This window comes from Aulonocara stuartgranti (genome assembly GCF_965226115.1).
Source record: "Aulonocara stuartgranti genome assembly, chromosome: 10".
Classification (NCBI taxonomy): Eukaryota; Metazoa; Chordata; class Actinopteri; order Cichliformes; family Cichlidae; genus Aulonocara; species Aulonocara stuartgranti.
In genome coordinates this window covers 27,302,305-27,317,749 of record NC_138946.1, presented here as the reverse complement: position 1 = coordinate 27,317,749, position 15,445 = coordinate 27,302,305, and the positions used below count along the sequence as shown (strand labels likewise).

General features: G+C 40.4%; 1 protein-coding gene across 6 annotated transcripts in view; it reads left to right on the top strand.

Annotated features, from left to right (window-relative positions):
• The window catches only part of tspoap1 (TSPO associated protein 1), a 77,700-nt gene that overhangs the window by 23,678 nt on the left and 38,577 nt on the right, over nucleotides 1-15,445 (top strand). For all 6 annotated transcript variants that reach the window (XM_082548578.1, XM_082548580.1, XM_082548583.1 and 3 more), the window contains 2 exons: nucleotides 12,852-12,959; nucleotides 13,206-13,334. In XM_082548578.1, the coding sequence (XP_082404704.1) occupies nucleotides 12,852-12,959; nucleotides 13,206-13,334 (237 nt within the window). The remainder of the gene's footprint in view (nucleotides 1-12,851; nucleotides 12,960-13,205; nucleotides 13,335-15,445) is intronic.

Below are 15,445 nucleotides of genomic sequence, written 5' to 3'. Positions count from 1 at the left end.
TCCATTAGTATCTGCATCAGGAGAAGGGCTGCCATTCCCAAGCCATCATTACCGTTTTTCTTTTTCTCGCCTGCGCTGGTAATTAAAGCTGTGTTTATGAGTTGTCTGTGCAACCGCTCAGTGATTGAGGGTTGGGTCTGTGGGCGGAGGCTTTTCCCTCTTCCAGTATTGCTAGAAGCACATGAGGCTTCTATTAATTAAGGCACATTTCCAGATTCAGCAGGCTGCCTTCTTCATGCCAATGAATGAAAGTCAGCAGCATGTACATGGAGGTTGTAGAGTGAGTGTTTATAAAAATGAATCTACATTTTGCTAGGGAGGCAGCTATTTTTAAGTATATCAGTTTTTGTGTTGTGGTAGTGGTGAAGCACATTGAATAAAAAAAACATCACCGTTAACCTGAATTGACATAACATATGCAGCTCATTATTATTATTATACACATTATTATTATTATTATCTTTTTTTGTTTATTTCCCTTTATTTATTACTTAGTCAGCACTAAGACAGCAAGCATGATCTAAGCCCAGCAAAGAGTTAAGAAAGGCAAAGCATTGCCCGTCTGTGTCTTTGTCTTGTAGTCTCCTCAGAGGCTTATAGCAGGAGATTTTTAGCTCAGCTAAAAATGCTGATGTTGGTGTTTCTGGTACAAAAGCTCCCCATGGATACAAGACAAAAGAACAATCTGGCTGTTGCAACCTTATGAATATGTAAGAGTAAATCTCTGAACATTTAATGATCTGTTCTATCTTCTAAAGTCCTCTTTTGTCTCAAAAATCTAATAAAATGTATCATCTACTACACATGCTCTTCTGCTGTCCTTGTACTTTTTTATATTAGTTTACCATTCCCAGAATTTGTATGTCTGCACTGATATTTGCCTAATATTGTAGTTTTTAATATGTTCAGCAAACATCGCAGCAGAAAAACTGTGAAATGAAATATTAAAGAGGGCTGAGTGAGAAATGAAATGAAATATGGGGTTAAAGGGGGTTAAAAGGGAGAAGGTGAAAATTGGTGCCATGTAAACGGCATATTTATCTTTTAGTAGTGCTAATAAAACAAGTTCATTAAATCCAAGAATAAATAAAAAATGTTTATTCTCATATACATGACCTGTTTTTAATACTTCCCTATTTGACTCACCTCACATATTTATATTTTTTTACAAGAGTGCTAAATAAAACCTGTCACACGCTCAGAATAGTTATTTCAGTACAAAGATTATTTATCATAAATTAGTCTCTCTATGCATTTTTTGTGTTGCTTCCCTAGGTAAGAGTTTCCAGTAAAACCCCCACGAGAGGCAGGCCAGAAAGTCCCTAACCCATTTTCATGTCGAACCTTAGAGGCATATAAAACACCAACTGACCCAGATAATCAGAAGGCAATTTAGCTTGTTCTCTTTAAAAAGCTCAACCTTGTCAGTTTTGGCTTGCTCTCACTAATAAAAGCAATTCAAGGGGATCATTTATAAGATCCTGCTGGATTTCTCTTGTAAACTTCATTTTTATTGTTACTTTAGGGTTGTTTGACACGAGAAGCAGACTGGGGCACTAATCACAGGGTTGGGGGTTTGACCAAGACCTCCAACCATGACTCAATAAACTGAACCGTATACTGTCTTGCATTTTAGTCTGATTAGGTTGTGTATATGGATTAATGAAAAAAATTGAAAAACGTATTCTTTGTCCCTTTTGTCTTCTGTTTACAAGGTCAGTAATGCTAATATCTGCTGGGATGCAAAACTGTAACAGTCATGTGATTGGCAGAGTTTGCCCTTCCTTTGGCGTACTTACAGTCACTTTCACTGCACAGGAAAGTATGGCAGTGTTTGTGTGAAACTATTTTCTGTGAGTGATTAGTCATTTTAAAGACCTAAAAGTCTATATTTTTTGTAATAGAAAAAAAACCCCAGTTCATCTTAAGCTTCGTGATCGTGTGCTATATCAGTTGAAAGATGGAAAACTTGAATGAATAGTGGTGTTATTGGTGGATGTTAGTCCAGACTGTTGCACAGTGAGAGAGCTTCAAAACCCAAATGCATGTAGCACAAAATGTTTGGGATTTTATCAGAGAAGATGGTCTCATTGAGTTGTTTGTATGATGTATCATCTGACTGTTATGATCGACCAAGGTGGACATAGCTTGGAAACAAGAAGCAGTGGGATAAAAAGTCATGGTGCACAATGAGGGTTGCTGAAATTACCCAATGTGGGTGGTACATTTAGTTAGAGAAGGCACAAGAGAAATTGCCTGAAGCCAAAACAGATTCTACAGTGGGGCAAAAAAGTATTTAGTCAGCCACCGATTGTGCAAGTTCCCCCACTTAAAATAATGACAGAGGTCAGTAATTTGCACCAGAGGTACACTTCAACTGTGAGAGACAGAATGTGAAAAAAAAATCCATGAATCCACATGGTAGGATTTGTAAAGAATTTATTCGTAAATCAGGGTGGAAAATAAGTATTTGGTCACCTCAAACAAGGAAAATCTCTGGCTCTCACAGACCTGTAACGTCTTCTGTAAGAAGCTTTTCTGTCCCCCACTCGTTACCTGTATGAATGGCACCTGTTTGAACTCATCATCTGTATAAAAGACACCTGTCCACAGCCTCAAACAGTCAGACTCCAAACTCCGCCATGGCCAAGACCAAAGAGCTTTCGAAGGACACCAGGAAAAGTATTGTAGACCTGCACCAGACTGGGAAGAGTGAATCTACAATAGGCAAGCAGCTTGGTGTGAAAAAATCAACTGTGGGAGCAATCATCAGAAAATGGAAGACATACAAGACCACTGATAATCTCCCTCGATCTTGGGCTCCACGCAAGATCTCATCCCGTGGGGTCAAAATGATCATGAGAACGGTGAGCAAAGATCCCAGAACCACACGGGGGGACCTGGTGAATGACCTGCAGAGAGCTGGGACCAAAGTAACAAAGGTCACCATCAGTAACACACTACAACGGCAGGGAATCAAATCCCGCAGTGCCAGACGTGTTCCGCTGCTGAAGCCAGTGCATGTCCAGGCCCGTCTGAAGTTTGCCAGAGAGCACATGGATGATACAGCAGAGGATTGGGAGAATGTCATGTGGTCAGATGAAACCAAAGTAGAACTTTTTGGTATAAACTCAACTCGTCGTGTTTGGAGGAAGAAGAATACTGAGTTGCATCCCAAGAACACCATACCTACTGTGAAGCATGGGGGTGGAAACATCATGCTATGGGGCTGTTTTTCTGCCAAGGGGACAGGACGACTGATCCGTGTTAAGGACAGAATGAATGGGGCCATGTATTGTGAGATTTTGAGCCAAAACCTCCTTCCATCAATGAGAACTTTGAAGATGAAACGAGGCTGGGTCTTCCAACATGACAATGATCCAAAACACACCGCCCGGGCAACAAAGGAGTGGCTCCGTAAGAAGCATTTGAAAGTCCTGGAGTGGCCTAGCCAGTCTCCAGACCTCAACCCCATAGAAAATCTGTGGCGGGAGTTGAAAGTCCGTGTTGCTCGGCGACAGCCCCAAAACATCACTGCTCTCGAGAAGATCTGCATGGAGGAATGGGCCAAAATACCAGCTACTGTGTGTGCAAACCTGGTAAAGACCTATAGTAAACGTTTGACCTCTGTTATTGCCAACAAAGGTTATGTTACAAAGTATTGAGTTGTATTTTTGTTATTGACCAAATACTTATTTTCCACCCTGATTTACGGATAAATTCTTTACAAATCCTACCATGTGAATTCATGGATTTTTCTTTTTCACATTCTGTCTCTCACAGTTGAAGTGTACCTCTGGTGCAAATTACTGACCTCTGTCATCATTTTAAGTGGGGGAACTTGCACAATCGGTGGCTGACTAAATACTTTTTTGCCCCACTGTATATTATTATTTTTATCATTATTGTTATTATTATTATTATTATTATTATTATTACTTTTTTACAGCATAAAGTGTTGTCACAGAGCTGCAGTCAATAAAAGTGCTATATAAGCTTTCAGTTTAATGCAATTTAATAAGAATGGACTTGTTGAATGAGTCTCATAAAGCCTTCCTTAATATTGAATTAAATTACAGATAAAATATTTTTTGCTGTAGTTGAACATTTAAATTTTTTTTTTTTACTGAAAGATATTACGTTCTGAAAACACTACTAATAAATACAACTGAGGGGGAAAAAAAGTTAATGCTTTTTGTGACTTTACAGGCTGTAGACTGTAACAGTATGCTTTTTTATTACTGGGAACCCCTAAGATATATGTGTGCAGTAATAAATATATTCAAAAAGATTCAAACAGAGCACAAGGAGACCGCTCCGTCTGTCCTGCCCGGGGCTCAATATCTGCTGACAGACATTGGTGTAGAGATCCATGCCCTCTTGTGACCGAGTTACATCTGCCTTGCTTTCCTGAGCCAGGCCTATGTGGAAACGACACTGCTGCCTGAATGTTAATACAGTACGTATCCTAGGTCTGGGTAAACCTCGCCACCTGCAGTCCTTTTCTGTGGCACTGAGAAAAGCAGGAGTTTGATTGGTTGTAGTTTGCAAACATCATGCCCACAGAAAGCTTCCGGTGCATTTCTGAGCATGATTCCCAATGAACCATTACGTGACATGGACAGACTCCAAGATCGTTAGAATCAGAATGGAGCCAACTGGAGGCTGAGTTCACGCTGGCTGGCTTCCTCTTAGGTGATTGATTAGACTCTAGCATGGCTGTCCTTAGAGGAAGATTGGGACGCTGGGACTGGTCGACTTCTCTAAGTGATGGAAAAGTAACTCTCAAGGACACAAAAATGTATCTGTGAACTGAGGCTAACACTCTTTGTGCCTTCTTATCATACAAAGAATGTTTGATAGCCTGCCAGTCTAAGGGCCACAAACAGATATTTGTTACACTTTTTACAATGTAAACTCATCAACTGGAATCTGAGAAAGTGATGTGGGATACAATAGCTTCTTTTAGAGATCATTTTAGAGCTTCAGCATTATAAAATTAGCTGCTTTTATTCCCCAATGGACGAATGGACGAACTATATCATTACTGGACTTGAGAACAAAAATCCAGAAGCTACCTTTATTTTGCTGGGAGACTTCAACAGAGCCAACATGAAGAAGGTTCTCCCCAAATACTATCAGCACATCTCCTTCCCCTCAAGAGGTGATCAAACACTGGACCATTGTTACACTCCATTCAAAGAGTGCTACAAACCCCTCCCCCACCCAGCTTTTGGTAAGGCAGAACCATTGTTCCATTCTGCTGCTAGGTCATCTACAAATGGGACAGTGAGGCTGAGGAGGTCCTACAGGACTGCTTTGACACAACTGACTGGCAGATATTTGTGGATGCAGCTGATGGCAACATCAATGAACTCACAGACTCTGTCATTGGATATATTGGAAAGTGCATGGATGATACCATCACAAAAACCACTGTCCGCATATATCCAAATCAGAAACCCTGGGTAAATAAAGATGTTCGTGCCAAGCTAAAAGTGCGGACCTCTGCCTTTAACTCCAGGGATCCTGATGCATATAAAGCAGCCAGGTATGACCTCCGAAAGTCTATAAAAAAGGCCAGAAAGGAATACGGGGACAAAATGGAGTCCAGCTACCACAGCTTTGACACCAGGCGACTGTGGAATGGAATGCGCTGCATTAATGACTACAAGAAGGACAACACAGTCATTGTTCAGCCCACTGCATCTCTCGCAGACGAGCTCAACAACTTCTATGCTCGTTTTGATGCAGACAACAGAGAGCAGATCCTCTACCCTCAGGAGGACAGTGAGGCTGTAACTTTAACTCTGAAAACAGAAGCTGTGAGATGGACTTTTAAAAAGGTCAATCTTCACATAGCTCCAGGACCGGACGGCATCCCGGGCCGGCTTCTCAGAGTGTGTGCCGACCAGCTGGCAGACGTGTTCACCAACATCTTCAGCCTCTCCCTGAGGCAGTCAGTGGTCCCCACGTCCCTCAAAGCATCCACCATCATTCCTGTTCCCAAAAAATCAGTGGTCTCCTGTCTGAATGATACCGTCCTGTTGCACTGACATCCGTCATCATGAAGTGCCTGGAGCGGCTGGTCAAAGGTCACATCTGCTCCTCCCTCCCTGACACACTGGACCCTCTTCAGTTTGCCTATCGGACAAACAGAGCCATGGAGGATGCCATCGCTCTGGCAATGCACACCACCCTCACTCACCTGGAAAAAGGGAATACATATGCAAGGATGCTCTTCATCAACTACAGCTCGGCATTTAACACCATCATCCCCTCAAAACTTGCCACGAAGCTCGTCGACCTTGGGCTGGAAACACCAATCTGCAGATGGATTCTAAACTTCCTCACAAACAGGCCCCAGGTGGTGAGAGTTGGTAAGCACACCTCCTCACCACTCATCCTAAACACAGGTACGCCACAGGGTTGTGTGCTTAGCCCCCTCCTATATTCCCTGTTCACACACGACTGTGTTGCTAAACACAAGTCCAACATCATCATCAAGTTTGCGGATGACACAACCATCATAGGCAGACAACGATGAGACGGCCTATAGCAGGGGTGCCCAATCCCGGTCCTCGAGAGCTACCGTCCTGCAGCTTTTAGATGCATCCTTGTTCCCACACACCCGAATCAAATGAATGGCTTGTTATCAGGCCTTTGCCAAACACGATGGCATGCTGAAGAGGTAATCAAACCATTTGATTCAGCTGTGTTGGAGTAGGGATGTATCTAAAAGCTGCAGGATAGTAGCTCTCGAGGACTGGGATTGGGCAGCCCTGGCCTATAGAGAGGAGGTGATGGCACTGTACGAGTGGTGTCTGGAAAATAACCTGACTCTCAACATCAGCAAAACTAGAGAAATGATAGTGGACTACTGGAAACGACCAGTCAGGGAACACCAGCCCATCCACATCAACGGTGTCAAGGTCGAAAAGGTCAGCAGCTTCAAATTCCTTGGAGTCAACATCACCGAGGACTTCTCCTGGACCCTTCACACAGACACTGCAATCAGGAAAGCTTGCCAGCAGCTTTACTTCCTGAGGAGGCGGAGGAAGTTTGGCATGAACGCGAATATCATCTCAAATTTCTACAGGTGTGCGATCGAGAGCTTGCTGACGAGCTGCATTACAGTTTGGTATGGAAGCTGCTCTCCCAGCAGCCGTATATCACTACAGAGGGTAGTGAAGGCAGCAGAGCACATCACTGGCCATTCAGGACATTTATCTTCAGCGATGCCTCCGTAAAGCACACAGCATCATCAAGGACCACAGCCACCCAGCACATCAGCTGTTCTCCTTGTTACCATCTGGCAGACGTTACAGGAGTCTGTCTGCTCGGACTACAAGACTTAATCATCAAGCCATACGACACCTCAACCACAACACTTAAACACACACAACACAGTCCACAGGACGCACTCAGAAGCTACCCTGCAGTTTCACAAGTACTCTGTTTAATCTGCACTGGTCACTCCACTTTACTGATATTTATATTGATATTTATATTTTAAAAAAGTGCAATACTGTAATAAGTACCACTAAAAAACTTTTGTACTGTTCAGTACTGCTGCTCATTCCTGTGCAATATCCCATCTGCTCCCCCCCCATCACATTCCTATTCAAGATTTTCTTTATTTAATCACTAGTGTGTACATATATTTATATATACATATATATTTAGTCACTTAACTGAAAAATCTCTTTTCTCTTTACTGCGTCTCATTAATATTTTACTCTTTACTATTTTTCTATTTATTTTTCTTCTACTGTACCATTCTGCTGAGTGACTTTTGCTCGTCAAATACATTTCATTGCAATGTTGACCCTGTGCTAACTTGCATATGACAAATAAAAACTGAACAATGTCATCATAGGCAAGAATGAGCAGCTTTTATTTTTATAAAGCAGATTGTACAGATATATTTATTATTTTACAGGCAAAGAAAAGGCATTTTAATGCCTCAATTTTTATCATGTGCACATAGATTTTCATAGGACTGTGCAATGCTGTGGAAAACTAAGTACACTGGAAGCAGTAAGTACACTTCTTTAGCGTACTTTTAATCAAATACACACATTAATTATCAGTGTGACCAAAGCGGAGATGCACAACAATAGGAGCCCAAACCAACTGTCAAACACAGTGAAATGCTCTAGTGAAACCTTAAATGAGTTGCCCCCAAGCCTCAATAAACTGAAACAATGCTGTAAAAAGAAGAGTGGTTAAAATTTTCTCCACAACAATGTGTAAGACTGATCAAGTCAAACTGAAAATCAATACTTTGATTTACTGCTGTGTAAGTTGGTTCTATAAGCTACTGGATCGTGGGGTGTGCTTAATCTCTTTTTCACATGACTGTAGTAGTTTACTACTTCCTGCATAACCAAGGAGTTACTGTAGTTTGTAGATTGGACCTTCATTCCTATTTTTCACTTTTCCCAAAGCTATATTAACCTCACTCCTTTCTAGACTACCAGAGCTCTAATAAACATGTGTTCCATCTTTTTATGTTAGTGCAATGCTGAAGTATTATCAAATTTTGCTAAATATCATAGGTTTTTTTCATATGTAAGTTTATACCTTGAAAATAATTAATATATTTTGGATTCTAAGACAGATTTGACGATGGATTGATGGATTTTTTTTTTCCATAAGAGTACTTTTTTATGTCTAACTGTATGGCTCAATAGATAAGTCAGCCTGAGACAGTTATATAATAATAGGCATTGTCCGTGTGTCCCTGAAAAATTCATGTGTCATCAGCAAGCACAGAGTCTGAGAATGAAGTGTTGCTCACAATTTTTTTTTTATCTGTTCTTTAAACTTTGGTTAGCTATTGTGCTACCTTTACTAAAGAGTATTATAGGGTTATAGCATATTTTCCTCTGGGTGGAAACACTCTGATGAAGGATTGCAGGGATTTTCTGCATTTATTTATGAACTGTGAACTTGATCTGAAAGAAAGAAACATGTGGGAAAACATGAATGACTATACTGCAAGAGTTTTTTTGTTTTATATGTAAAAGCAGCAGATGTCAGAAGGAGAGAGTCACTAAATTTAACTACCCTGAATGGTTATTGCAGAAAAATGCATTGTTTTCTCAAAACCACAGTTTGCTTTGGAAAATCTTGATGTTATCCTCTTAAATGTGAAGTTTTGAAACAGCTTAAGCAGTTCACGTCTCAAACATTTAAGTCAGACTTGTGAATAATAAAATTCTTTTTGTCTTGGATCATGCCAGCTTAGTTCAAAGAGGACATTCAGGTTTAAGGGGAATGTACTTGCTGACTCTATGCCTGTATTGATTATAAGAACCGTCCATGATGCATCTTTTTTCCCCTGCACTGATCAGATCGTGCTTTGACTGCAAGCTTTTCACAACTAATTTAGAAGCACATTTGTATTTATAGCTAAATCATGCCTTATCTAGTAACCCAATGCCACACATTCCTTTTTGGTTTTGTGGGTTTTTTTTCAACCAGATTCTGAAAATAAATAGTAGTTAGTAACCCGCTAACCAGGTAGACAGCATCTCCATTGTTTTATGAGCACAGGAGCCTCAGCTGCTGTCTTAGTAAACAGCTGGCCATTAGTGTTGACTTCAGTAATAGGTACAGTAGCATTAAAATCCCACCAGGGAGCCATTTGATCACCTGTCTGCTGCAGTTACCAAGACAACATAAATGAGATGATGGCTGCATGATTGTTTAGTGTTTGTTTCACTTTTTTAATCTGAACTGTGTCATGAGGATGTTTTCCTATTGTCTGTGGTGATACAAAAGAGGGTGGTTTTAGGTTAATAATAAGGAGTTTTACGTAGACATATTGGTAAGCAGGTGTTCCACACATGGAGACTTCTGCATGCTTCTTACAGTACCTGAAATATGTCACAGTCTTTTTTTGCTGCTGTCATTGGGTAACCGTGGGCAGACTATTTCATACTAGTTTAGCATATGCTTGGGATCTTCCATGGCTAATATCTGTCTCAGTTATAACTGCTTTTTCCTTATATGTGAGCAGCCAAACTCAGATTATGTAAATGTGCTGCATTACAGTAAGGATGGAGCTTTTGTTGGGTTTATAGCTATCTGTTCATCTGCTCTAAATGCAATCATTGCATTTGTGGGCAGCAGCTCTAATCTCAACCTTTACGTCTGAGCCTCAGGGCTCATTTAGAGCATCTCTGGCACAGAGGCAGGGTGGTATCACTTCCATTTAGATGAACAACCAATCTGAGGTTTTCCTCTCTTCCAGGCTTCAACCATGTGGCTGCTAAACACCCATGACAGACTTGATCACCACATTGACTTTCTGCCACATTGACTGCTGATTTGTTCAGCTGCCCCTCACAAGCTCACAGCAATATTACTGCAGCACCTAATTACACTTTATAAACCTCATGGTGCACTTAAAATATAACACCTGAATACAACAATTAAATATACATTAGGACTGGGACATGCCATCCTGATTTCAGAAAATTGAGACACTGTGAAATAAAAACAAAACTGAACCCCATTTACTTGGTTTATTTATTGTTAAAGTAATTTTGAAACCAACATCTTCTATAGAAAGAAAGAAAAAATGGGGGAAAACACTATGGAAATAGACAGATTGTAGAATACAATTTCTCAGCATAAATTGTGTTAAAATATAACCAAATAAATAAAAAGTTGTGGCAGAATTAGTACCGTATTTCCTGGACTACAAAGCGCACCTGAATATTAGCCGCACAAGCTAAAATCAGGGGAAACTCCTGTTTTGTACATACATTAGCCGCACCTGACTAAAAGCCGCAGGTGTTTTAATGTTTACTTACCATATGTAAGAGAATATGCACAAAGGGAATTGTCAGGAAAGAGATGGCTGTTTGGGACCACATCCCTTGTATTAATATTTTGAAAAACAAGTTACCGGTACATATTTGCATAACTTTTTACGTATATGCACAAGTAACGGTAATTACAAGTATGAAACATGTACTGGGCTTTATAAACGAGGAACAAATGTAGTGTATAACAATAACCTACAGCACACCAGAAAAAGAGATTTGGCCTACCTTTTAGGCTCAGGTGCAGTAACACGGCTTTAACAAGAAGAAAAGTCAGTCATTCACCACCATCTTTCTCTTCTTCCTGCGCACTAAAATCCATAAAGTCCTCTTCTCCAGTGTCGGAAACGAACAGGCTCAGGATGGCTTCATCATCCACTCTCCGCTTCTCTCCTTCGTTGTCACTTTCAAAACCAAAGAAATCCTCGTTGTCAGTGTCAGAGTCGAACACCCTCTGAAGGGCCGTGGCAGTGTCCTCCTCTCCATCACGCAGCAGTCCAGCCCTTCGAAATCCTTTGGTGATCGTGGATGTTTTCACACTTCTCCATAGCACTCTTGCAGCCATTCCTTCATTACGCTTTCCACCATCCACCCATTCTTGTTGACCTTAACAGAGATGCCGCTTGGGATCTCTTCTCTTGGCATAGTCATCCGCTTAAAGATCACCATTGGCAGAAGTTTAAACCCTGATGCTGTGCAGCCCAGCACACAAGTGAAATTCATTCTCTCATGGCCAGTGGTTCTCACCGTGATGGTTGATTCGCCTTGCTTGTTAACAGTCCTAGTGAGGGGCAGGTCAAATGTCAACGGCACTACCTCTGAAATTTTCTATCTTCGACTGTTGGCGACTGTTTTGGCTTTTAGTTGGATCTGCACTGTTGAAACACCTCGCCCGTTTGCTCTCTGTGTGTTCACCCAGTCTTCAATACAGTCTTCAAGTTTGGGCCATCTGCTCTTATTTCCTGTGAAAGCTTTTTTCGTCTTTTTGCACAGAGCCAGTTCATCACGCTGGCGTCTCCAACGTCTCACCATTGATTCGTTTATACCAAGGGTACGTGCAGCAGCTCTATTTCCCTTGCTGAGTGCCAAATCGACTGCCTTTAATTTGAAAGCTGCATCATATGCATTTCTTTTGTTTGCCATACTGAGGGTTTGTGAATGAAAGCTTCCTTTGCTCCTGTAATACCCCTCTTGCTCTTGCTAATCAAGTTTATCTTTCGCGCTACGGACGGACATGTGACCAGCATACCACTCTTGTACTCTTGTGTGTCTGATCACATGCCCTTCCGCCAGGCAACGTAGTGCCGTACAACAGCGGAACAACCAAAACAAATCCTCTTACGATATCACAAAAATCATGGACGATCCATAGAAAAGACGCACCTGACTAAAAGCCGCAGGGTTCAAAGCTTGTGCAAAAAGTAGCGGCTTATAGCCCAAAACATAAAAATTCAGAGTTAGCAAAAATCTCTGTAACAAAGATGAGCTTAGCACTAAAGTGGCTTTGGGTCATTAGGAGGGACAGCTAAAATCAAAAATTGCTTAAGAGAGTTAAAGTATCAGTTAATTTGTGTATTTGTTTTTTTTAATGGGCATTTCAAGGAAGAAGCTAAGTTGTTATATGAGAATGTGACGGGTGGAAAAGGTTGTAGGCTATCTCAAGATTTTTGTCTTCTTCTTCATGATGCAGTGTTGCAGAATAGGAGACAGCACTTCTTCTGCCGAGTTGGTCTATTATAATAGGTGATCAGTGCCTGTTCTGGACTGAATGAGTTGGTCTAATGAAAAGCCTTTTCAGTGAGATGTCATCTGTCAGTCACCATTAGACAGTGCTGTGTAAACAGTGGCTGACAGCAGAGGAGGTTTTCTGCATGTTAGATATAAAACATGGATTAAGTCAGAATGAAAACCAATCCCTTATTTTCACATTTTAACTGAAGGAGACAAAACAAACAGCTGTGCAGTAGATGGTAAACTCTGCATCTGTTTTTGGTGTCATTTTGTTTTTTCCAGAATGGTACTGACTATGGGTTCCTGGTGCGTCAGAATTCTGAACTTCTGCGAGCCCTGGATGAGCTGGAGAAGACTTGTGCCACACTAAGGGAGGAGAATGGTCTGCTGGTAAGACTAAAAATATAACAGAGGGCGTGTAGACTTGAGTGAAGGTTTTGTAAGAAAGTAGGCCAGGTGCACAGACGGTGAACAAAAAGATCTAACTCCCTTTGCTTCTTTTCTTCAGTCATTTTATGCAGGTGTTTGAGTTCCAACTTGCAGATTTGAATCATTATTAAGCCTTTCTGAATAACTGCGTGATTTATTTTTTTGCCGCTGCTGTGTTAGCATTTGCTGCATCCCTTTTTTGTTTAGCGGAAGAGCAGTGCCCCAGAGACTGAGGAGAAGGTCAGGCGGCTGAGGAGAAAGAACACAGAGCTGGCTGTTCTTGCAAAGAGGTTGGAAGAGAGGGCTCGGAAACTGCAGGAGGCCAACCTCAAAGTGGTATGCAGCACATATAAAATAGCTCAAACATTCCCACAGCGAACTGAGTCGCCCAACAGTGTGGCTGCAGTGACTCTGAACCAATGGTACATGTACACGGTTTTTATATAGTGCATTTCTACTCTACCTGAGAACACATACGACATGCCTCATTCACCAATTCATACAAGCACTTTTTCTTAAGTGCTTAAGTGTTTTCTATCTAACATTCACACACTCACACGAGTAAATTGAGATTTAGTATTTTGCCCAAGGCATGCAGATTGGAGCAGCCAGAGATCAAACCACCATACTTCTGATTAGTAGACCTGCTGTACCTGCTGTACTACCACACACATGCAGCAAGTGACTCCTTATCAGTCCAAATCACATTGTCATAATGCCTGATAACAAGATAGAAACAGAGTCACAGAGCATGTGAATAAAAGGGTACAAAAAAAAAATTCTCAACACAAGAAAACATGACAAAATGAATTAACACCTCACACACTATTTATTAAATATGTAAAAATTTGAGTTGTGCAGTGTGTGATCTTCTTTTCTTACATGAATAAAAGCAGCCTTGTACACCAAATATTGTAATGCATAGAAATGAGATACAAAAGAAAACGTTTTCAAACAAAGAAGTTCCATAAGATGTAATATACACTTTTATTAAAGAGATCTAGCAAAAGACTGCAGAAACTAAACACAGTTGTCAAATACTAAATCCTTCTGGCCATGCATTGTTATTGCTAATGAGACAGCTCATGAATACTGTAAATCTGAGAACTGCACTGTCCAATGGACTTCCTCTTTTTCTTCACGATGCAGTGTTTGCAGGATAAGAGATAGCACTTCTTCTGCTAAGTAATCCTATTATATTATATTATATTCCTATTGTAATAGGTGATCAGTGCCTGTTGTGGACTGTATGAGTTGGTCTAATGAAAAGCCTTTTTAGTGAGCTGTCATCAGATAGTAGCTGCACTGTCAGATGGACAAGTACTGGTTGTTAGTTAGATATCATCTATACCAGTGGTCCCCAACCTTTTTTGCACCATGGACTGGTTTATGTCCGACAATATTTTCATGGACCGGCCTTTAAGATAAGATAAGATAAGATAAGAAAACCTTTAATAGTCCCACAGGTAGGAAATAGGGGAAATATACAGCATCAGAAAAATGTATATCTGTATGCCCTTTGCTTCCTTATGATATACAGCAGTAGCTTTAGATGCCTGTTCTCTGTTTAGTGATTTTTTAACATAACAGACATTAGACACTGAAACCATCTTATACATAGTCATCATTGGCACCTACACTGTTTATTCAGTACTGTTTTATAGTTAGAAAATTTCACTTATGATTAAAAAGCACTATGTTTGATAAGCAACATATGGATAATCCATAAAACTGGTTACAGAGATTATACAAATCCACTATTTTTACAATTAAAAATACTAAAATTCACAGATCTGGTTCATTTTCTCACTGCGCAAATTATATATAACGCTATAAACAACCTACTTCCTGACAATATTCTAAAATTGTTTTCTAAAAGGGAACGGGGGATACAATTTGAGGGGGGGAATTAAATTTAAAACATCCCTGCATCCGTACAACACTAGCAAGTTTTTGCATCTCTGTGTGTGGAGTGAAGCTGTGGAATAGACTAAGTAAAGAACTGAAGCAAAGTCCCAGTATGACTCAGTTTAAAAAACGGTTCAAAAATATGGTTTTTGCAAAGTACAGGGAGGAGGTCGGGCTTTGATTGGGTGCTCTCACCCACTACTTTCACAATAGGGATGTATATATAAGTGTGTGTGGGTGCACAAGTATGTTTATTTAAGTATATATATCTGTAAATTTGTATATCTTTGATGTGTTACTGGGATTATTAAAAAAATCTTTTTTAACATGTTCAAACTAAAGATACAATACAATACAATCAAGGATCTTGGTATGAATTACAGATTATCAGTGAAGCTGCCATTCTAGTTGATGAATCTATTAAATTACATACCACACCATTATCCAGAGTTAGAGTTAGAATAGTCAGACAGCCCATGACATCAACGCCAGACATAATCATGATAGATCAGCTCATCTCAGTGCCAGTTCAAATCACT